The sequence below is a fragment of the Fusarium vanettenii genome (genome assembly GCF_000151355.1).
Source record: "Fusarium vanettenii 77-13-4 chromosome 8 genomic scaffold NECHAsca_11_chr8_3_0, whole genome shotgun sequence".
NCBI lineage: Eukaryota > Fungi > Ascomycota > Sordariomycetes > Hypocreales > Nectriaceae > Fusarium > Fusarium vanettenii.
Genome location: NW_003315873.1, coordinates 501,966 through 525,849, shown reverse-complemented (window position 1 = coordinate 525,849; position 23,884 = coordinate 501,966). Strand labels below are relative to the sequence as shown.

At 52.2% G+C, this 23,884-nt stretch overlaps 4 protein-coding genes across 4 annotated transcripts; 1 reads left to right on the top strand and 3 right to left on the bottom strand.

Annotated features, from left to right (window-relative positions):
* Positions 1–278: 278 nt before the first annotated feature.
* On the top strand, positions 279–2,774 carry NECHADRAFT_84080 (uncharacterized protein; the record flags this gene model as incomplete). The annotated part of the gene is made up of 2 exons (XM_003048492.1): positions 279–384; positions 439–2,774. The coding sequence occupies 2 exons, from the start codon at positions 279–281 to the stop codon at positions 2,772–2,774; spliced, it is 2,442 nt and encodes an 813-aa protein (XP_003048538.1).
* A 101-nt stretch (positions 2,775–2,875) lies between these two features.
* NECHADRAFT_71351 (uncharacterized protein) lies at positions 2,876–3,931 on the bottom strand. The gene is made up of 2 exons (XM_003048300.1): positions 3,736–3,931; positions 2,876–3,686 (listed from the first exon to the last, which is right to left on the bottom strand). The coding sequence occupies exons 1-2, from the start codon at positions 3,912–3,914 to the stop codon at positions 3,044–3,046; spliced, it is 822 nt and encodes a 273-aa protein (XP_003048346.1). The 5' UTR covers positions 3,915–3,931; the 3' UTR covers positions 2,876–3,043.
* A 166-nt stretch (positions 3,932–4,097) lies between these two features.
* On the bottom strand, positions 4,098–5,123 carry NECHADRAFT_84078 (uncharacterized protein; the record flags this gene model as incomplete). The annotated part of the gene is made up of 3 exons (XM_003048299.1): positions 4,098–4,441; positions 4,520–4,785; positions 4,843–5,123. 3 exons carry the CDS (start codon positions 5,121–5,123, stop codon positions 4,098–4,100), a joined length of 891 nt encoding a protein of 296 aa, XP_003048345.1.
* Positions 5,124–14,232: 9,109 nt separating this feature from the next.
* On the bottom strand, positions 14,233–15,220 carry NECHADRAFT_84077 (uncharacterized protein; the record flags this gene model as incomplete). The annotated part of the gene is made up of 3 exons (XM_003048298.1): positions 14,233–14,474; positions 14,524–14,795; positions 14,850–15,220. The coding sequence occupies 3 exons, from the start codon at positions 15,218–15,220 to the stop codon at positions 14,233–14,235; spliced, it is 885 nt and encodes a 294-aa protein (XP_003048344.1).
* Between the last annotated feature and the right edge of the window lie 8,664 nt (positions 15,221–23,884).

The window sequence follows — 23,884 nt, the reverse complement described above, 5'->3', positions numbered from 1 at the left end:
GGCGGGAAGGATTGGCATAAAACAAAATTTCCAGGACGCCAAGAGTCGACTGTTATCGCTATAACACTATTGGCTGAGAATCGACCCACTTCTGTTATCGATAGCGCACAAAAATTTCCAGATAACCACAACCCCGCCATGACCGCCTGCGATAATCGAAGATATTGCCATCGAGATTTACCAACAACCTTGACGGGCACTTTTTTCCACCCTCAACCTTTTGTCCGTCCAATCTGGCCTCTCTACCGTTCAGATTCAAAGCCGGTGGTGACAGCAAGATGCCTGTCGCTGTGGCTCACTCGCATCGGCCAACGACAAAGGTCACGCACAAGGCGTTCAAGTCGAGGGCTGCTTCCAAGCATGAGTTGAGAGACCGTGCCAAGGGTATGAATTTTGTCAAAAATTCGGGTGATTGAAAAATCTGACATGCATGCACAGGTCGAGTCCCCAACGAAAAAGGCCAGCGAAAAACTATCCATCAACAAGTCATGTCCAAGTTCGACCGACGCAACCAGGCCAAGCAGGCCCGCTTGAACAAGCATAAGGAGCACGTCAAGGAGACCTCGGTTTTTGCTGGAAAAGATGGAGCGCCCAGGAACGTTGCGGTTATTCCTCTGTGCGCTGATGGAGACGCAAAGGCCGCTATCCAGCAGTTGAACGGCAGCGTCGATATCGAGGACAGCGCTGTGGATGGAAACTTCCGAGTCACAGTCGACCGATTCAAGCAAAAACTCCAGTACATTCCCCTCGAGCGAGATCTTACTGCCTGTCTGGATGCTGCGCGGGTGGCCGATTTTGTGGTTGTGGTTCTGTCGGCGAATACCGAGGTTGACGAGCTTGGTGAATTGATCCTGCGAAGTGTCGAAAGCCAGGGCATGTCAACCCTCTTCACCCTCGTCCAGGGCCTTGAAGCAATTGAGCCCGCCAAGCAGCGACAGGGAGTTCTTGGATCTCTTAGGTCCTTCATCACACATTTTCACCCCGAGCAAGAGAAGCTCTACAGCCTCGAGAACCGACAGGAATGCGCCAACCTCATGCGATCACTATGCAGCACAACACCAAAGGGCGTCCGGTGGAGAGAGGAGAGAAGTTGGATGCTGGTCGAGGATATCAAGTTCGCTTACTCCGACTCCGACCCCACTATTATCACTGGTGTTGTCCGGGGTAAGGGCCTCAAGGCTGATCGCCTTATTCAGGTTGGCGACTGGGGAACTTTCCAGATCGAAAAGATTGTGGCTGCTCCTCTACCAAAGCACATTAAGAAGAAGGGAGAGGAGATCACAATTGAACCCACAGAGGGCGAGAAGGTTCTCGACGAGCCTTCTGAGGACCGAGATGAGCTGGTTGAGCTGGCTCCTGAGGAGGTCATGATGGATGCTGATGACGATGCCGCCATGGATACTGAACCCGCACAGAAGAAGGGTGTTTTGCTGGATGACCACCACTACTTCTCAGATGAGGAGGCTGAGGCGAGGAAGATTAAGAAGAAGGTGCCCAAGGGTACATCCAACTACCAGTCAGCCTGGTATCTTGAGGATGTCTCTGATGATGAGTCCGATATGGAGGATTTCGAGATGAAGGACGAGGCTGGCGAGGAGGAAGCTCGCCCTGAGGATGGTCTCGAGGGTCGTGCTCCCGCCCCCCCTACTGAGGGTGCCCCTTCAGAATATCCTCAATCGGAGATGATGATTGAGCCCGATGAGGAGGAGGACGCCAAGCAGCTCGAGCAATTCCGAGCAGCACGAAAGCGAGATGAGGTCGAGGATGACAAGGAGTTCCCTGACGAGATCGAGTTGCACCCTCACGTGCTGGCACGAGAGCGTCTGGCCCGATACCGTGGTCTCAAGAGTCTGCGAACCAGTGTGTGGCAAGAGGATGAGGACCGCGCTCACGAGCCTGAGGAGTGGAGACGTCTGCTTCAGGTTCCCAACTACCAGTCTTCGAGGTCTCAGGCTACACGGGAGGCTCTTGTTGGTGGAGTTGAGCCCGGAACCCGTGTTCAAGTCTACATCAAGGGCATCTCTCCTATTGTTGAGAAGACTTATAACCCCAAGTCGCCCCTGACTCTGTTCTCCCTGCTGCGACACGAGAACAAGAAGACGGCCGTCAACTACCTCTTCAACCTCAGCTCTGACTTTACCAAGTCCATCAAGGCCAAGGAGGAGCTCATCGTCCAGTGCGGACCCCGCCGAATGGTCGTCAAGCCCCTATTCTCTCAGCCCGGGCAGACACCCAACGATGTTCACAAGTACTGCCGGTACTTGCACCCCGGCCAGTCAGCTATTGCGACCTTTATGGGTCCTTTAACATGGGGAGCGGTTCCTGTGCTGTTCTTCAAGAGAACTACGGCTGAGGAGGTCGAGACCGAGAATGGTCAACATATTGGCATGTCGCTGATTGGCACCGGAACTGCTCTGCCACCATCAACCTCTCGCGTCATCGCCAAGCGAATCATCCTCGCCGGCCACCCTTACCACATCCACAAGAAGATCGTCACCATCCGATACATGTTCTTCAACCGCGAAGACGTCGAATGGTTCAAGGCGATGCCCCTGTGGACCAAGCGCGGCCGCGGCGGCTTCATCAAGGAGCCTCTCGGCACCCACGGCTACTTCAAGGCGACATTCGACGGCCGCATCAACCCGCAGGACTCGATCGGCGTCAGTCTGTACAAGCGCGTGTGGCCGCGCGATGCTGCGCCTGTCGAGGGCCCGTTGTTGGAGATTGACCCGAGGGCGCTCAACGCTGATGGCGATATGATGATGGATGAATAGGCTTAGACATGACCACCCCAGTATACCTCTCTAGATGAAAATACAGGCGTTTTTGGTTTCTTTTGTTTGACGAATTTTGAGTATTCACTAGCCCAATGTTGAACGGATCGAAGGTGTTGCCATTAGTGTCGCCATCGTCATCGTTGTGATCGTTAGACCACTCAACCACCACCAAAAAGGAGCGGCAGTTTACAAAATTGAACAAGAAGAAGCAATCCCGCATCGTCACGGTGGTTGGCTCAGGAAACATCAGCTTTTGATTTGCGCTTTTATGCGTTGGTCAAGGCCTCCAAGCCCTCAGTCGCCCTAGGTCCTCCCTTGCTTCTCCTCTCCTCCTCTGCGCCGCTGGCCTTCCATGCACTCTTGATCAAGTTGATGATGTGATCCACGCCAACGTCCTTCTTGACCTGCGCAAACACCGTAGGACCTCCCTCTCTCATCTTTCTCGCGTCCCGCTCCATGACGCCCAAGTCGGCACCTACAATCTCTGCCAAATCCGTCTTGTTCACAACCAGCAAATCACTCTGCGTGATTCCAGGTCCTCCCTTTCGGGGAATCTTGTCACCACCGCTCACGTCGATAACGTAGATGATGAAATCCGCCAATTCACGACTATAGTTTGCAGCGAGGTTATCGCCACCAGACTCAATCAGAAGAAGATCCGTCTCGAACTCGCGGTGCAGATCCTCGAGGGCAGCGAGGTTCTGAGAAATGTCCTCTCGGACGGCGGCGTGTGGGCAACCGCCCGTCTCGATGGCTCGGATGCGGGAAGGAGGAAGGGCCTGGTGGCGGGTGAGGAACTCGGCGTCCTCACGGGTAAAGATATCGTTCGTGACGGCGGCGAGAGAGAATTCCTTTCGAAGGGCGAGGCAGAGAGCGAGCATGAGGGCAGTCTTGCCGGATCCGACGGGGCTGTTGACAGTCAGCTCTGCTCCTCGAATTGATGAATGACTGCTCTCACCCTCCAATGCCAATGGTGAAAGCTCGATCCGACCAGTCGCGGCCTTCGGTGATGGGCATCTCGCGACCGAGGTAGCTACCAGGTCCATCGAGGATCTCGTGAGAGTGGCCGTGCTCGGCGGCCGAGAAGCCCTCGTGCGAGTGCGAGTGCGGGGCAGATCCGTCGTGAGTGTGCGACATTGTTGCTGTTGTTGGTGATGTCAAGAACTAGAGGAGTATCTTGAGGAGGGGAGGTTCACGACGTCAGCTCCTTAAAGAGGGGGAGAAGCTTTTATTTGAGACAGTTCAGTTGGCGGCCGGCGGCGTCAGTAACCCTTCTTATCAGTGGACAGCTCCTAGGTCCACTGGATCATGGATGAGGGGCTACAGCTCAAAGCTGCTTCCATGTGGGGGAGGGGCAAGCGCGCCGGCCGCCGCCGCCGGGCCCGCACCGGAGCCGGAGGAGGAGTCCTGAACTGCCCATACTTGTTGCAGCCCAAATGATGACTGAGAAAAGTCCAAGTTACCTTCAAGAATGCTCAAATTTGCACTACTTTGGGATGGCTGAGCACCAACAGTCTCATAAGTGGTATGCATGTTCACTTCTGCATCATAGCTGGGGGCATTGGCTTCTAACAGCCCGTCCTGGACGGGATGCCAATCCACGTACAAGGGGGTTTGGCTGGCTTGAGAGGGTGGTTCATGCGATTCCTTGATGGGCTCAAAATCTGGGCGGGGAGATTAGTTTTAAGAAACGCCGCGGATCTTCGAAATGTCAGTATGTAGCAAGTACACAAGACTCTTACCCGGAGGGATTTCAACTTGGGTGTTTGGGAATATTAGGCGACACAGATCGTCCCAGTTCAAGACCTTGTACCCATTCCGTCGGTCTCTGAGCCTGGACGCCATAGCCTCCGTAATGCCTTTGTCGTATTCGTCAGGAGGCAACGATAAATCGGGGCACTTCCCGAGCTTAGAGTGTCGAGTGAAGTCTGTTTTCTTGAACCACCTCCCGCAGCTGTTGCATTGGGAGGTAAAGTCTTTGGCAGTATGTGCGTTAATGACATGGCGTCTGAAGAAGCAGTCACAGATTAGTTTCCACCAACGCTCTGACGCATGGATCCCTTACTTGACAAGAGTCATGTCGCGGAAAGAGCTCCTGGCACAGCTATAGTCGTTGGGATTAAATAACGCTTTATTCCGTGCGCGGAAGGGGCAGCTGTAGCGAAAGGCGTTTCCCGCGTTTTGTGATGACTCTGCTGGGTCGGGGCCCTGTTTTCCTCTCTCGGTACATTCCAGACCTACAGAGGTGGCGTTGTGCGGGATATTCGAAGAAGGATGTGGCTGAGGGAACAACGGAAAGTCAGGCTGACTGGCCCCAAGGCTTGAATGATCAGATGGGTGAGACATGATTGGCTAATGGAGATGGACAAAATATAGGTAATGAATGTTGATCGTGATGGTGTGGATTGCGGAGTTGGTTGAGGACTCTGAGCTGCAGAATAGGAAGTTCCTCGAGGGTATGAGCTTCGACTTATATATTGAGCATTTGGCCTTTGGGCTCACTCCGCGGTGTGGCCTCCTGATCGATCAACCAGGGTGTATTTCAGTCCAGAAGTATCGCATCGGCCCCGACACATTGGCCATATCTCGAAATAAAGACAAACAATTTCTTTCCACCCCGATGGCGGCCCGTCTCTGACACACCCTAGCCGGCACTGCCAGCAGGGATGCTTGGTGTTGGTTGGACGTCAGCCGGCACGCTCCAGCAGCGAGCTCGGCTTCACAGGGACGGCTCGACCTGTCACTCTAAGCTCCACTTGAGCTGAGCAAACTCGACTTTATCTCTCCCATATCAAAGGACCAATTCAGGGGAAAGCTACGCACGCAGAGACTGGCCAGCGCACGTCTTTTTGAGAACCGACACACAGGCATTTTACCTCCTCCCCAAACAGTGGTTGTCGTCAATTTTTTCGTCGACATCCATAATGTCGACGCTTGTCAGGCAAGAAAGAACACAGAGGTATTAGATTGCTGCATCCTAGAGAAGGCTCGTAGTTGTAGCCAAACATCACCAGCCTGAAGCAACCGAAGGGCATGTATTGCAGTGGCATGGTGGAGGAAGACAAGAGCCGTTCCAGGCCTCAAGGTTTTGAATCGCTACACACAATTGTTTTTGGCAGCTTCTGTGTGAAACAAAACCACCACTTTTCTAGAAGCATGCTCCTCCAGGTCAATTGCGTCAGCCAAGTCACCCGAGTCATCTGGAGCGCAACTGGAACTAAGCCCTACCTTAAATTAAGCCCATGTTGTTTCATTCGCAGGCCAGTGCGTGGGGTAGCATCCGTTGCCATCCTCTCAACAACTAGCTGCGGGGCCTACGGCGCTTGCGGTTCGTTCATACACTGCGAAACCGACTTAATACCTTCTTGACTTAATGGCAGCGGGTTACTGACCCCTTGTCAAAAGCCTCTCATTGGCCACATGCTCGGGAAAGATGCTGGTTGTCCAATTGGGAAGAGAGGCTACCGGGGTGCAAGGTGTATGGCGTTGGTGCCGAGCCGAGCGAGCATGTACAGTCCTCACCTTCTATCCATGCCAACGCTGGGATTAACACCAGACTACTGGCGGTGGACAGGCCGGGGAGCAAGCATTGCCCACAAAAGACAGCACACCAAGCTCGAATAGCCGAAATAAAGGGGCTTTGTAATCGAACGTTGGCCACACGGGATGCACTATTCTTGCGTCCCTGCTCGACTGCACCGTGCTTTCTAGGCGCTACCATGGGGTAGGGGCCGAAGCCCGTGTCAGACGGTGGCACCGAGCCGAAATGAGGTCAACACTACGGAGTACGCTGGGTTCCTTTCTCCTTCTTGTCTTCTTCCTGGTGAAGAGGGAGGAAAGCCATGGCTGATTGGCTAATAAAAACAGATACAGGGTTACCCTGGTCCCAAGATCTGAAGCCAAAGCCGGCCCCAGTAGAGGGGTGCGCCGCCCAGCGCCCTTGGCCTTGCCCATGATCTGCCACTCCAAGTACGCATTGTCCCTTTGGAAGTTTCGCCGAGTTGACGTTTGGGCTGGTACAGCACATTTGATCTGGTCACGGCCCAATCCGCGCAGGCACTGTCGAGATGCTCCCGCGTAGGTGTGGCGCTAATCCACAGAAGCACCGACCTCCCAACAAGCAGTTTGCAAGGACATACAGAGTACAGGATCCCTCTGTAAACCAGATGAACGGGGCCACTCGTGCTGTGATCTGTTGAGTGTCCCGGGAATTAGGGGTTGAGAACCAGACCCATTGGTCTATGGTCATTCCCCCACGAACTTCAGTTGGCAGACACCCAGTCAATGGTGAACAAGTGCAGACTGCCAAATTAGGCAATGCGGGTCGCCTAATAGCGGGCCGAAACGAAGTGCCCGCCCGGTGCGAGGTAGGTACTCGGAAGCTTCTGCTCCTGTGAAAAAGAGAAAGAAGCCATTGATACATTTTACTACAGGGTACTAAACTTGTCGCGATTCTCGGGCACTATGTAGATAGCCACTGCAGCAGTGTTCGTAAGCTCTCAGTTTCGCGTGTTGGGTAGACGTCCAGGTTGAACAACAGTACCTCGTCAAGCCAGCAAGGTCTACCCATCCCTGAGGGGTCCCTGGATTGCTGGTATGTGGCACCCCTCAGACCAAGCGACCACTAAATACTCATCATAACTAAGTAGTTTCACTGCACAAGTTTGAGGCATTTGGACTCGCCGAGATAGGGACAGTAGGTGAACCATAATAGTTGTTGTGCTATCTAGCCACATGGGTTCTGTTTCTGTCTTGTCTCCACCGGCGCATCACTGTCTGCCATCGAACCCCCGCACAATCTTGACTGGATGAGTTGGGTTGACTCCGGAACACTTGTCGGACTTCAAACGTTGCATTGGGGTCCAGTTTTGACAGCCTTCGGCAGAGTTACTCTCTGCCTTCGCCATGTTCACGGACAGGCACGAAATCTGACTCGAGCCATCAGCATCAGTATCACACCGACCATTGGGAGAGGCTTACCAGGGGTAAGGATGACTTGGCTGGTGGGGAAGATGGTGCGCCACAAGCTCTCCCACTCCAACACCTTGGTTCTGTTGCGACGATCCCGCAGTCTGTTTGCCATTTCCTCCGTGATACCCTTGTCGTACTCATCAATGATGAGAGGCTGAAGGCTGGAGCAGGTCTGGTGGCTGGAGTGCTTGTCCAAGGCCCTTTGCGTGCGAAACCAGCCACTGCACGTTCTGCATTGAAAGGTGAAGTCATGTGCAGTGTGTGTAGACTTTACATGACGTCTGGGCAAGTAACAGTCAGATGTGAACCTCACAGAAAATCTTTAGGAATGCAGCTTTTACTTGACAAGAGTGATGCTAGAGAAAGATTTGTGTGCGCATGTTGGAAAGTCGCGGACGTTAAACATTTGAGGGCTTCGCCGGCGGTAAGGGCAGCTAAAATTGCGGCTTGGTGGTGCCGACTCGGGTGGAGGATCCTGTGCAAGCTGATGCTGGCTGTCTGGGAAAAGCGGCGGCCAGTCAAAGTCCACATCAAACAAAATGCTGTCGAGCTCAGAGGAGGGCATATCGCTCAGTAAGGAGAATGGGAAGCTAGCAAGAAACAATTTTGATGATAATGAGTAGAACAATGCAAAAGAACGAAGCAGTTGGACACCAGAGGTCTATATACGCTCATTCAGAGCTTAGAGCACGAAACAAAACCGCAAAACACCATGCAAGAGGTCTCATGAAATCAGGCTCTGACATAGCCAGCGCCGACAGACACGCCTGGGATTCCCCAATCAATAGCTACGCTCGTAACAGGGGTTGCGCCTGGCGTTCTCCAGGCTCTGACAAGCAGCTCACAACAGGGGGGGACCGACAGACACGCCCGACATTCTGGGTGGTTCCCCCGCCCCCGCCCCCCGACCTCAGGCGGGCTTTGAAATCAGGCTGTGACCAGCCCTGCATTCTTGTCCTAGTTCTTGTATTGATTCAAATGGTCGTGCTACTGACTTTCCCTTTCTCAGTTTCTCTGGATATCTACTCATCAAAGGTTGGTCTGTGGCTCTCTCTTTCGCCGGATGTGCCGAACACTTGAGGACAGAGGATGAACAATGACGGGACCTCTCTGGTTCTGGAACTGGTCTGAATCGCACCCAACCCTATGCCGACTCCAGTTATTTCCAATTACCTGGAGTCCAGAAACCCATGCGAATGTAAAAAATCTTCTGTATTGACAAGCGCAAGCCAGCGCGACACTGAAAATTGGCCCATACGACTCACAGAGCACCAGCGCCAGGCCAGCGTGCAACGATGAAGGAAACGCGTTCATCACCCCGAGCAAATACCATGCCATATTGAATCAAGCCTGATCAGCCACGACAAATGTGCAGGCCAAGAGGTTCTATGACTCTATCCTCCGTGATTGGTTGGTACACCACTGAAGCAAACCACGCTGACATGGAGCAGAGGAGACGAGGCCTCCACCTCCACACACCAAAGAAAGAAAAAGAATCCTGGCTGTCGTACAATAAATTGTCTCTACAACTCTCATCTACTGGGAAATTTAAAGGAAAGAAAGCCTTGCGAACCGACCTTGCGAACCGACCTTGCTTCTCTGGCTTCCGGTCTCTCAGGAATGTTTCTGTTACTGTCCCCAATATCATTTTGAACCTCCAGGCCTCGTGCGGGAAAATGAAACCATGTTACTTCGCTACCTGTTATCATTGTGCGACATCCAGCAAATCCCCACGCTCCGCAGGACTCCCGTAGTAACCCCCAAACCGACAGTCAATTCCCCGTGTTCATGCTAAACAGGAGTGCCTCATCCAGCCAGTGGGGCCTCCCAATCCTCGACCTCTCTGTGACATTCGAAATAAAGCAACCGATCCAACGTATAGTGCTTCCAAGCGCAGCAAGAAAGTTTTGTCCTTGGCTGATGAGCATGTGCAGATGCACACGAGCCTCGTGCATCATGGCCTCTGTGGGAATAGAACGACTGTGTTCTCGGAGTCGCTGGAAAAAGTGGCACCAAGTCTCATGAGCCTCAACAACGGGGACGAATTCTGACGGTCGGTCGTATTAGCAAGAGACCGAATCGAGGTCGCATAATCGCATCAAGTTAGGACGAGCAATCGTTCGGGCGGCTTACCGGGACTGGGGATATGATCGCTCTCTGGGAAAATGGTCATCCAAAGTGTACTCCAGTCAGAAACACCATTCCTAGCCCCACGGTCGCGGAGCCTCTTCAGCATGTCCTCAGTGACGCCATTATCATGCTCATCAGAGTAACACGTGCGGTGCCTGAAGCAAAGCCCCGATTCCTGATGCAACTGCCGATCAAGATCCGCCCGAAAAGGAATACCGCAGTTGTTGCAGGAATAGGTAAAATCCTTTGATTGGTGCTTGGACACAATGTGACGCCTAGACTTTTGTGTTAGTCGAGGGAGCGAATGGGGTGTTATACAAAGAAGTGGACTTGCTTCAAGAGGGCGATGGTGGGGAACGAGTGGGTGGCACAGATGTGATGATCTCGAACGTTGAACATCCATGGATTGCGCTTCCTGTAGGGGCAGCTGAAGGATTGGTTGGTCGTCTGCACCTCTGGTTCCTGGGAATGAAACGCAGCACCATCTGCATCTAGTGCAGTGATTGTCGGGTCGAGGGTGTACTGCCTCTTCTCCTGGAAGTAGGATGGTCCAGGCCCTGCAGGTCCAGAAAAGTCTAGACCTTCCCCTGGAAAGGTCGGAAAATAGATGTTGTCACTCATGATTGACAGGTTGCAGCACTAGGCGCTGCAAAGAAAGGGAGAGAGAGGTGGGTGAGTTGTGAAGTAAACATGCCTGGGTGAGAGCAGTCGAGTCAAATATTAATTGCTTTACCAAAAGAGAGAAAGAAAGCCTCAACCAAGCCATGCAAGGGCCGCGTGGCAAACGCCGCCGCCCGTTGAAACAACACTGTCTGAACCTGGGGTAATTTGCCTCTGGGTGGCGAATCCCAATATCACCCCTGTTACGAAAGCCAGCCAGCCCTTCCAGGCTCCAGCTGATTAATGAACCGTTCCCGTTCAGCTGTGGCATACCTGCTAAAAATGGAACTGTTTCCGAAAAGAATCACCTTTTATCAACCGAAGCCTGTCACTCGTTGAATGCTCTTCGTTCGACACAGGTGTGGTTTAGCCGCCTGTGGCGAGAGACGGGGCGTGGTGGCCCTCAACTGGGCAGACTCCAAAGTCCCAATTGGGCTGGGCTGCGATGCATAACTCCGAAGGGCCTCGTTGTAATTACCTACCAGGCAGACACAGCACAGCCAGGAAAGGCTGAATTGCTTGTTTAATGCGTGACCAATCGAGTCTGTCGCGAGGGCCAACAGCTCATGCTCCCTCTCACACAAACCTTATTTCCTTTGACTCGTACATTGGGTATTTACACTGGCCTCACAGGATTGAATCCGTTCTTGTGAGGCCTTCACTCTGTTTACACGTCATCACCCCTCAGGCCTCCGCACTCTCCAGCCCCTAAGTTCATGATGGTTTCAACCCCATCAATACCCTTGGCCACGGCAATTCTTTCCAAAAATCGGATCCCGCGGACTTTAGCGATTAACATGGTAATTCTTTGGTGTGCGGATATCATGTCTTGATGAGCCCGACCAAAGCCCTCGCCAGCGCATCAGTTTTAGGCACCATGTCACAGATGATGCCTATCTACCGTATTTACCGCACGTACCGAATGACCCGGTAATAAAGTCTCAAAATAATTCAATGAACAGTCAGCGGTGCTGACGTGAAGAGATTGATGACCGGGGAAATAGAGATGAGACCCGGTGCCCGAGGATGCAACCACACAAGTCAGGGAATAAACGAGAAGCGAGAAAGCAGAACAATGAAGAAAGCCTAATTAGCATTACATATTAGAAATGAGCTATGTAAAACTGACAAAAATATAAACTAAAATATACTACTAAAATAACTACCTTGTATCGCTCCCTTATATCCCATTGTTCTTGTTCTATCTCTGTTAATACCCTTCGGTGATAACATGAGAATACATTTGTGTCACACCCGGCTTTCGCACCTCACATGCTGGGCACAGAGCGGCGGAGGGTTGGCACGGAATTAGGGAACTCGGCTGGCTAGTAAGAACTGGTCAAGAGTCATTTATTGGCATCGTGTGGCAACAGATGTGTCATGCAGCGAGTATGCGCAACAGACAGACACGCTTTACCTCGAGTACACGTGTAACGGCACGTCGACGGTGTGCGCGCCTGAGAGACACCCTATACAACGGTGTGGGGATGGGCGATTGCCACGGGAATGGGGGTTCAAACAGGGAGATCACCACCATCGTCAAATGCGCAACAATGAATAGTTAGTGCTTAGGCGTAAAAAAGATAATTATTAAAATGATTTTAATTACACAAAAATTCGTCTCCTTGATATGGTTCAAGATCGAGACATTCCTCGTGCACACCACGAAACACCTTCAAAGACGGCTGAGTGACGGGATTGAAGGCTTCATCAATCGCCACACAGAGCGCGTCTAAAACACGCCGGCCTCAACACACGTGTGATCCTACAACACAACGCCTGCAATAAGCCTAGGGGCCAAGCAAGTTACGGTTCGACTCTTGCCGGCCCCTCCGCACCACCCTGATTTTAATGCAGGAGTGTATGAAGTCAAAGGGTGTAGAGCCTCCTTTACAGCCGAACTTCCCCAGGCTCCCTATTTAATAAGTGCTCCCTTTCCCAACACTGTTCCTTTCTTTCTCATTTCTATCCAAGCATGGAGATAATTCAGACCGCGATCCCTGTTCCCTTATTTTCAATACCGTATTATCATATTATTACTCTCAAACACCCTCCTCCTCTCTCGCCTTGACACTTCATCGCCTCTGCCCCGACTCAACGGCGACTCTATCACATTTAAGAAGACACCGACTATTCTTCTCCACCTTGACACTTAAACTCCCAATTGCCTCCAAAACGGTCGCGTTTTTTCATCCTCTCGTCGACGACTGTCAACGACACAACGTAAGCCGGCCTCACATGGCGATGCCGCTCAACACCGACACTAACACTCAGCCGCAGAACAATGGATACCACCAAGATGATTGAGCCCTTCATTTACGATGCCTCCGCCGTTCAGGAGCGTCTGATTTGGGGCGGCGCACCCCAGCCCGGCCCCTCTGCTGCGGCCCTCGCCGCCATCGACAATGTGTCCAAGCGCTTCACAAATGATCAGCTGAAGCCGGCCCCCAACACCAACAACGCCGAACAGCAGGGCACCAAGAACAGTTCTGGAAAGAGCAGGCTGTGACTAATGAAAAGGTTATTTTTGGCTTGGGTAATTTGAGGGAGCGGTGAACCAACTGAGATGGCCTCCTGCGAGGCCCAGGGCTGATGTTCTGGAAATGTTTAATGTTTGATGTTGCTGGCCTGGAGCCAACCTAATGACGAGATGACGGTGGGATTGGGGGAGGCTCTCAACATCGCGAATGCGAGCGCCGGACGATGAACGAAATGGGATAGATGAGTCAACTTAATGAGACTCGATTACGCGCTCAAATTATCTCTTTTGTCGTGTGAAACTGTTGATGCCCGATGGCGGTGGGAGACGAACAATGAGACGGGGTCGAGCAGGCTCGGCATGCCCGGCAGAGCCGGACAACCACCACGAAGAAAAGATGGTGTCCGAAGGCAACGAAACATGAAACGAAACATTGAAACAATTCGAATACGAGGCAGCCTGCCGAAGGAGTAAAAAGGAGAGGCGCCTAAGGCGCAAGTAAACAAGCGATTGGGGGGCCCAGACGGCTAAGGCGCTTCGGGGACGCGCAAGTGGTCCGCCGAGGACTTGCACATTACCACATTTGAACATGTTGGTGACCACCCTCTTGACGATTTATCAGACGTCGTCGAGTCAGACGCCGTGCTCGTACAAAAAGGGCGCCAGTTACAGAATGGCGCGCGTCAGTTTTGACGCATTGGCCAAGGATGCCATAAATACTGTGAAACGGACCCTCTCTGCCTCTCACGTCAGCCTGTTCGCAGTGTGGGCCAATGGCCACGTCGAGCTGCAGTAGTACGGGTGACCACCCAAGAGGCCTCCTTCTTGAACTGAACTTGAAACCCAGACGAAACATCAGATGATAGAGACGATAGAGGGAGGTTGAGAAAGCCTTTTTTCGTTTGCTTTGACTAATTCAAGGTTTTCGGCCCGGGTGGGGCCGTGCCGTTCCCGGGTGGGACGGTGGATCGCCAGCAATCGTGTCGATTAACCTTAAATTGCATTCCCTTGTTCGTCTAGACTCGGGAACTAGCCCATCCTTGAGGGGGAGGGGTGTTGCTCGAGCCAGGAGGAGGACCATGTTCATCCAGTGTGTAACCTCTTGTCCGTGTGCCCATAGAAAATACCAAGACGTGCCCGCCAACTCCCAACGCCATCTAAAGACACCACCGATACCCATCCTTCGATCCAACCTGTGAACGTCATATGCTTGACCTAGAACCCGCCCCGGCCGCCAATGTAAGTTGTCTCAACGCCAAAATCAGGGAACCTGCCCGATCTCCTCTGCACATCGACCACGAACCCGTACACTCTTCGCAAAGCCTCTCCAAAGTCATCACAGTCGCAACTCGGAGGCATCATTGCCTGTGCGCGATATCTACCCGGCCCGTCAAGGCCGGAAAGACTCCTAAAGAAAAACTCGAGGGCTTCGGTGCCCTCCACAACAGGTCTGAAGGCTACACAAGGGTCAGCGACACTGGACTAGTCGGGTTAGGGGGTTCTTACCAGGACTCGGCACTTCGCCACACCCCGGAAAGATAGTCATCCAGAGATCGCGCCAAGTGAGGACCTGGTAAATGGCCCGGCGATCTCGAAGCTTGGCCTCCATCTCTTGGTCAATGCCCATGTCGCATTGCCTGGCAGATGGGCTAAAATGACGAGGACAAATTCCATTTCGATGGTGCATCATCAGGGCTTTTTCATCTCCAAACCATGAGTGGCAGTTTTCACACTGCTCCGTGCATTTCGACAGGAGGTGCGTGGACATGATGTGTCGTCTGCCGAACAATCAGCAACCAGGTTCTCGGCGGGAATTGGGACGATAAACTCACTTGACCATCGTAATGCTGGGAAATGACGCAGTCGCGCATGTTGGGTGATCGCGCACATTAAAAACCTCAGGATTGCGCTTCCGGTATGGGCAGCTGTAGTTTATGTCACCAGCCACAGTCTTTTTCTTTGGTTGAGGAGACCGAGGGGCCTCTGAAGATTGATAAGATGGCGACTCCAGTAAAAAAGCGTTGTGATTTCTCTTGGCGGGGTGAAACGGCGAGGGCGGCATGCATGGCCCTGAAATGGTAACTGAGGAAAGACACTGAGAAGTCGGGGCAGAAAACAAGGGCTGACCCATAAACTCGTCAAAATCCTCCAAAGACCAATCAGGGGTCAGAGGAAGAATGAAGGAGGGAGCAGACGAGGCCATGTCGGAGGTTCATCGGTAAGCTGGTTGGGTGAACGAGCATGGTAGGCCCGACAAATCGAGGTTCATGACCCAAGATGCTTTATACAGAAGACTCATGGGGTGGCGCGTCAGCTCTCAACCACCGTCATGGTTTGCGATTCAGCCCAACGTAGCTGAGGCAGCCCTGAGCCGCAAGAGGGTTCGTCCGAGACTGGTTCATTCAGATCTGAATCAAATGCCCCGGGTATACGATTCTAGCGTCGGAAACAAAGAGAAATGGAAGGAAAGCGCTGGAAGATTCGAATGGAAACGGATGACGGACTGCGCCTCTCATGGAAAGACGCGAATGTTCCATGACGGTACGTACCCCCATATACGTCAGCACAAAGCCGTCGGCTTATCCTCCTCCAAGGATAGTGGTGAGGATATGACGAGAATAATAAGACAAGAAATAAAATAAACAAAGAGTACTATTCTAATATTTTCTATTATTATAGTGTATTTAGACTAGCAAAGTCTCAAGCAGTTGTCAGTCATTTCCTGATTTGTGTGGTCTACTCACCTCGGTCTCACTGCTTACCCGTCTCATCACTGGCTGTGACTGGATTCAATCTCCGGTGCTCATATGAGGGGGCTGGGATGCGGGCGTCTTCACACTTGCATGCTTTTTGTCGCTTCGCAGACGACGATGATGATCGGCAGTGCCTCCCATGAGAAACCAGCTGAGCACTTACACACACCGACGCCACGTGGATGCAGATATGAGATAGTCTCAACAACAACGTGGTGTTTTGCTTCTTTCCTCTCCCTTTTTTTTTTTCTCCGTGTCACATGGAATCCTGAGACTTGGCGTAGATCGGCAAAGGGCGTTAAAGACCCTCAAGAACAAAAGAAGCAAGTTCGCCAGGGTCCAGCGATTCGAGCTAGTTGCGACGATTGAAGCTTCGGCTCCATGACGTGGCAGGTGCATTTTTGGCCCTTGTCCATCTTAAGTTCGGCATCTTCCTTTCCAGCCAGGATAAACCCTGAAGATTTCACGAGGATAGGACTTGATGGGGCTTGCGGTTCGGCCCCTGGATGCAGACACATGGAGTTTGGCGTCTGCAAGGTCGCCGTGGCGTATCCCCTGGAAGCAAAAAAAGGGTCTAGACTGAGTCTAAAATCCGGGGGCATGAAACGGTGGGAGGTTGCCAGGGAAAACAAAACTCGCAGAAGCGGTACGGACCAATAACAGCAGAAGATGCTTGCCACGAATAGGGGTTTGACGGCCTGCAGAATACAGCAATACAGCTCTGAGGTTTCCGGCATCATTGATCGCCTGTATCACACATCCCACTAGAGTGTCAGTTCAGCCGGACCAACTCCACCAGCTTTTTTCACTCTCCTGTCCCATTCCAAGTGGGAGGTAACAGGGCGTTCCCGTTCAATTTGAATCAGATGCCGCCACCAATAGATCGGCCCCTCAGTTCGGGTCGGACAACCTCGAACTCTGGCTGTCGCAGCTTGCTCACATCTTCCGCGGACAGTACTTGTCCCTCTTCTCAGAACAAGTTCAGTATGGAGCTGTTGAATCCATATTCCTAAGTAATGTGAGTTTGTTCCATTTCGATGAGGGCCAGGGGTTCATCGTTTGACTCGCCTCGTACTCTCAGGTGTCTGGTTTGCGTGACAGGGTGGCGTCCACTTTAAACACCCGAGTCACATGCAGAGATCTTCCGCCAACTCGTCACAACGTCAGCCATGCAAGCCAAGGGTGTGCCACACAAAAAAAACGTTGTAACGGCGGCTCGACTGCCCAGGTCGGCCTCTTGCGTCTACAACCCACCATATGAAAGTGTCCGACCCCAAGCGAAGTGCGTCGGGCAGCCCACTAAGGGGAAGCCCATCAAGTAGAAGTCTGTAGGTCCCTGGAGAGGCAAGCTACAAGCCGCGCTTGGCTCCTCGACGGCGAAGAAGAGGGTGTGAACTTTGTTCCATGCCCAGTGGGAGAGGGTGGGAAAACATTGGGGGGTTAGAACCATGGCCAGCCTCCGAGCGAGCGCATCCTTGCTTTCCCATGGCAGCTGAAAGCAGTTGCCCCTTCTGAGACTGCTACGCTGGCTTTGTTTTTTTGGTCCACTGGGTGACCCTTGTCCGTCAGTCTTGCACCAGATCCTAAGTCGGACCTTGGTGGCAGGGTTGGGTGCTACGCAGCAGAGCCAGGCTTGCATTTCTGCTTTTCCCCCCTCTTTTCCTGTGTTGTTTCTTTTTTTTGCTTTATATTACGCTTTCCTCCCTGGAGTGTTGATTGCAAGATCCATCCCTATTTATGACGTTCCTTCAGCTACAGCCACATCCAGCACATGCATGTGTTTTGTTGCGTTGCTTTTCATAGCAGGCAATTTAACAAATTCAGGTTGAAAACACAGGCGACGATTGCCCTTTTCTTCTTACTTTTGGCTGTTAGACACCTCATATGTGGGCTATCCAGACATTGTAGTCGTTGAGCTGTCTCCCTTTCCACACGCTGGCTTGCCCGGCGCCAGCCGGACCCGTGGACCTGAGTTACAAACGCCAAACCTTCAAGATCAGGATGGGCCTTGAGTCGTGCCAAGTTCCAGGAGGCGGGGATGACAACTGAGAACTACACTCGTAGTAAACACTTCACACCGAATACTCAAACTCGTGACACTTGAAGAGCGATGAAGGACGAGCTTGGAAAAAGAAACAAACTTGTTGGGCCTCAATTGTCTCGTCTATCCCACTAGCACACCTTCACACGCTCGCCTCCGCGACACCCCATGTGCCCCTTGCCGACCGATGTGTGCAAGCCGTCCAGTTACCCGCCTATGCCGCCCTATCTTCGCAAGTGGCGGCCAGTCTCACATCGTCAGTTATCACCTCGATGGGAGTGCTGCCCGTTTCCCGGCTTCTCCTTCCAAGGGTCTCAGGGTCCATCGCGATCACCACCAGCGGGCGTACCTGGGCCAAATGAGATCCTTATGCACCATTACAGAAAACGGTAGGGCTCGGTGCGACAGAAGTCCATTTCAGATAGAACTACACCAGCTTCACCCCCCTCTCACCCAGGGATCGGGCATTGCTTTTTCATGGACAGCAATGTTGATGGTTGTCTCACAACCTCCACGGCTTCCATTTCGGCCATTTCTACAAGAGAAAACAGAGGAGGAAAAAACATGCCATGATGATACAGTCCGTTCAGCCGTATATGAGATGTGCCTTTTCTAGGTCCAGTTCAAGACAGTTGCCTCATTACACCCAAGGTGGTCTACCTCTATCCAGACGCACAATCAAGACAAAACAAGCAAGATCATAATATAATACCATAGCCTCTCGCACTTCATTTTCGTTCTTTCCAAAATATTCTCCAAGTAAATCTGGATTGGATTCTGCCGTCATTGAAGTTGCATGGTTCCTCTTCATCTAGTTTGAGTTCTATCACACTGGACTTCCAGACCATCTTCCTCGTCTCTAATTCACGAGCTCTATCTGGGTATTCTCCAACTGCCCTTGCCACTCAAACTTCGTCTTTTGGCTGTTAAAACTTTCCTCTCTGCGAGACAGCAGGAATTGCCTACCATGGCTCCCAACCCACCATCAACCCACACAGACAGTGTGAGCGGAAAGGATAAGATGTCAGTTCATGGCACTTGACACGACCATTGACCGTACCTAATCAAAATTTATAGATCCGGTGAGAAAGGCTCGATGCTTTTGCGGTACCTTCACGACAATACCGCCTTTTCGGACCGTTTGGTCGAGCTGACCGTCAACCATCCCGCCACCAAGGGCCAAGCAACTGTCCCTGATAACTCCAATGCCGATACGGCCCAGCAGAAGAAGGACGACGACAAGGCTCCTGGTACTTGAGTCTGTCCCCGACATTTCTCACTGAGGTTACAGCAGACGGAGGGGCGTGTCAAGGTCTAGGGAACAAACGGTGATAATGTATACGTTACACAGAGGAGGGTTAAGCCTACGAGTACCTATCTTCTCGGTTTCATTACTATTTATTAAAACAGAAGCTGTAATCTTTCACTCTCACTCTCTCAAGTTGCAAGGCAGATGGTTCACACACTCGATGTACTGATGAGTCGACCGCCAGTTGAGAGAACGATCTCCTTCTTACCTGTCGATCAGCAACACTCCTGTGGCTTGCTCCCTCTTTAGCCTAAAAGACCATTTCGCTGCCCTTGCTTTTTTCTTTCTTTCTCCAGCCAAGGTATGAGAGTCGAAATGTGTCATCCGCTGATCGAGTTCATCGGGCTCGGCGTCCTCGTCTCATCACTCCTTCCACACCGACGTCTTTGATCTCACGAACCCACCGATTATGTGTCGGCTCATACTCTCTGTGATATTATCTGGTCTCTAGAATACCTTTTCTTATCGTGCGAGGATGGCTCACTTCTTGTTCGCCCCTACCCTGGCGTCCTTGATCTCCCAAGTCCGACGATCCTCACATGAACAAGCGGTCATGCACCGTCCTGAGTAGGGCTTGCTTTTGATCGGCAATACCACTCACCCTTTTGTGGCTCCCATTTCAATGAAATCTGTCTCTCGAGTCTATTGGTTTATAACGAGTGTGCGCAATCGCGATGATACATGCGTCGCCCAGGGTCAGCTCTTCTCCACCCACCGAGCCAGCATACCTCGACCGGTGTACACCCACCCCATGGCAAACCGATGGTTTCATTCCTTACAAGAAAAAAGTAAGGAGAAACAAGAATATTTGTTGGACGGGCGATAGATCTCTTTGCGAAAGCAATAAATTAACTTTAGTGCATGGGAACGGCTGGAATCCGCCTTGCTCTGTTTGACTGCCGTGTTCAACTTCTGAAAACTTCATACCTACAACAAGGGTGCCGACTCAGTAGTAGAGTCTCATCCGGTCCTGGGAGTCTTGGGCTCCTGTAGATCAACGAAAGACGGATGAGTGTCATGGAGCTCATGGGATGAGGCCCAGACGACAAGCAACCCCACGCTCGGACAGACTGTTCCTGCGACAAATGGAGAGGGATTTTGAGGAAGATCTACTTTGAGGCAAACAGTTCGCGAGAAAACAGCTGAGTTTGTGTGGAAAGAAACGCACAGCCTGGTCAGGCTGTCTGAGTTGCGCCGACGTTCGGCTAATTTGGTAAGCCAGCGCATGAACAGGGGCATTTACTCGTTCAGATCTCAGGCCAGCCAGGAGAAAACATCGCATCGACGTTATTAAGCAGCCGGTAGATGCGCTACTGACCTTCCCCGGCTGAGACGGTGACCCTAAACAGTTTGCAAAGTCAGTGGGTGTGGACAGGGGGCCTCGATTTCACCCCAGCCGCCGACCGTGTCTGGCCCAACACACTCTCCGAGGAGTCTTCTTGATGTCGCAGCCCGCTCTCGAGTGATGACACGGTGAGAGGCGATAACATAATGAGCACTCATGTAGTATTTGCTAAGAGACTGCTATCTGGCGTTCTGTAGAGCAAACATGAAGCCTCGGTCGAAGCTGGCAGTAGGTCATCTCCCACCTCAATCATACCATGAGCGCTCGAGTGTTGTATCCCTTGTTTGCTATTCAACTGACGAGATCGTCTGAGATGGAGTATAGAGAGAGGCCTGGCGCAAGAAGGAGCCCCAACAGCTTCCAGCCTCGCCCATTCTCCTTCAAGATATCTTACGCACCGCAAAGGAAGCATTCGTTCCGCCATTCCTCCGAGCCTCTGCATCCGTCACTCGTCTGTAGGGTCGAAGAACTGGGACCCTTTATTCCTGGGTTGTCAGTTGCCCGGAGAATGTGTAAGGCTTATCGCTCATTGATCAGCGTACCCAGGGTACGCTTATCCCCCTCCAAGTTCACGTCACTGCCGATGCCGGCACCAACGCAAGCTCCCAGGTACCCCTGTTGTCGCGGGGGCTTGAGGGGCGGGCCGAACTGTCCATCCCTAGATCTCTTGTCCTCTTTGGCGCTAGGGATGATATTTTAGTTACGGGTCTGGCGTTGCGCGCGCCCGGCAGGGATTCAAGTCCATGTTTGACAACAGCACTTGAGCACCTGAAAAGCACCACCGCCAAGGCTCTGTGATGGCAGCTACTTTCTTCCAATTTCTAGACCCATGCTCTGCGTCGAAATTCCCTGCTTCATTCTCGGTGATATACAGACGTCTGGGACGAAACGACAGGTAGGTAGGTGTAGATTTGGTTGCAGGAGCTCGCTGGTGGTGCCCTCTCTCACCCATAAGAGTCGTGTCTTTCTTGAGGTATACCTAGGCTCTGGCCTACTGTAACTTATGGAGGTCGCACTGACCTTGACGAAGGGAATCCAAGTACGTACCTATGATGTCTATACTCGCGGGAGCTTAGCCCCTGGGCCTGACGACAAGTTCTGTCAAGTTGTCTCTTCTCTCGGCTTCCGAGTACGAGATTAGACTGTGACAAGGACTCTTCCAATCAAGGGGCAGAAGATCGCCGCTGTTGGCAGACCTGGTGTCTGGTCACGGGGAGTACGTAGAAGCGAATTCTGGATTGACATGCGAAGGACGGGATCCATGGAGGGGAGGGAATCAGCCACAGCCCCAAACGCCAAGGAACAGACCACGTGGAAAATTAACCTGTGCGCGCCCAAATGCCAAGCTTGCGCGCGAAAAAAAAAAAAACTGGGCCCGCGCAAGCTTGACAATGAAGCCTCCAGCTGCGCGCGCGCCGAAATGGTTCAATGTCAAGCTTGCGCGGGCCCAGTTTTTTTCGCGCGCAAGCTTGGCATTTGGGCGCGCGACCAGTGGACCCAGGTTTCTCGAGCGCGCGCACGGTGGGGCAGATTTGCGCGCGCACAGGACCTTTCAAGCGTCTAGTCCCCTTCTGGATTTTCGTCTCAAATTTTTAAAACGATCAAAGATCCGTCCTCGATCAACGGTCATTCGAGTCACCTGACCCTTAACCGTACCGCCATGCTCAAGCCAATGAAGTCATTAACAAAGACAACATGTGATACATACCATCAGAGATAGGGGAAATAATACATGAGAAATATTAACCATTATGAAGTATACTGTCTTGTGGTGGAACGAGGCTCTTGGTCGATTGCAAAGCTGTTCTGCACCTATCGCCCTGGTAGTCCCGAATCCGGGACTGCAGGGTTTCTCCCGTCCAGATTGCCGGGGTGTACGGAATAGTCCATAAGTGAAAAGAGGAAAGGCGAGCTGACAGACACCCCATCGAGGTATGGCCAATACGCCTTCTGAATTGGGCCTTGCTACGTCATCACCCCAATATGCAGCGTGAACTCGATTCCATCACCAGGTGTGTGAACTTCGCGTCGGTCGATGTTGACCTGCATGGTCCCGGCCAAGCTTGACCGCCGCAATCCTACCCTTAGGTCTGATCTGCCACGCGTGTGCAACCAAGGCTCGCGACCCCTGAAAGCTCAACGACGCTGGTCCTAACTTTCATCTTGGGGACCCAGTGCATAGCTGTCCCGGCTTCTGTGGGTCTTGTTGACGGGAGCGTGGAGGTTTGCCAATTGCTCGTCTACTTATCCAACTGGCCAGCCAAGCTCAATCTGGGCCTCCTCCGCTTTTTCTGCATCCTGTCTTGGAAAATTGGGTCAAATTGTCCGGGAAATAGCCATGCATGTGTGAGCTCCCCAGATTCCCTAGGCCCAGTTCCTCAAAGTAGACAATTATCGGTGCGGAAACTCGGGCTGGAGATCATGTGAAAATAGGTGCTGGCCCGGTTACTGAGCGGCTACAGTCAACTCCAAAGGGGGGCCTCCCTTCTTTCTTACATCCCCAACGCAAACTTTTGGCTCACATGGTATATCGATCTCTCATCCACAGCCAGGGGAGCAAGACGGGCGCCGACCGTTCAGCCTGGCCAACAGTTGATTCTAACACCAATCATCCATCCTTGCAGGGTCTTGGGAGCGGCATGAACATTAGCACTTGAGCCAGTGAGCCCTTGAGCCAGTGAGAGTGAGCCATTGAGCAGATGAGCAAATGAGCAGATGAGCAAATGAGCAAATGAGCAAATGAGCAAATGAGCAAATGAGCAAAACGAGCGACAGATCACTGCAGCGCAGGCAGTTGGGACAGGGGTCTGATTTAGGTCATGACTACGCATCTCTCCCATGCAGTCCATTGGCAACGGATCCGGAGTCCAGGGACCGTAACGACGGCGCAACAAAGCAGGAAGACATCCATCACAACACCACGATTTGGTAACTCTGTACCTCCCGCAGCAACTTTTTCTTCGTCCCTAGGGCCAAGCTCTGCGGGACATGCGGTGGGTAGCCAGGCCAAGGTGCCTTGCTGCAGGAGACTTGACCCGTGCACTACACCAGCCTGACGGCGAAATGCCTGTTTAGGAAGGACGAAGCAACACCACGCTTCTTAGCACCTATCTTAACCTTTCCACATGGGCAAGCAAATATTGATGGCTTGTTGTGTCAAACCTGATAAGCTGTATGTCCGTCTTCCGACCAGGCTCAAGGCAACAACTCAGAGCTGAGTCTGCGGCGGGAAATGTAGACTATTATCATTACACAGAAACGATGAATGTGCTCGTGCCAAAATTCTCGTTGTGTTGTTAGTATTCCTGGCTCTTCAGGCGTTGGTGTTACTCACTGGCGACCAGCGTGCCCATTGATTCTTGGATCTGGCAATGACTTTAGCAGCCGCTCGCTAACCTGGGTCTTGAGGTGATGTCGTT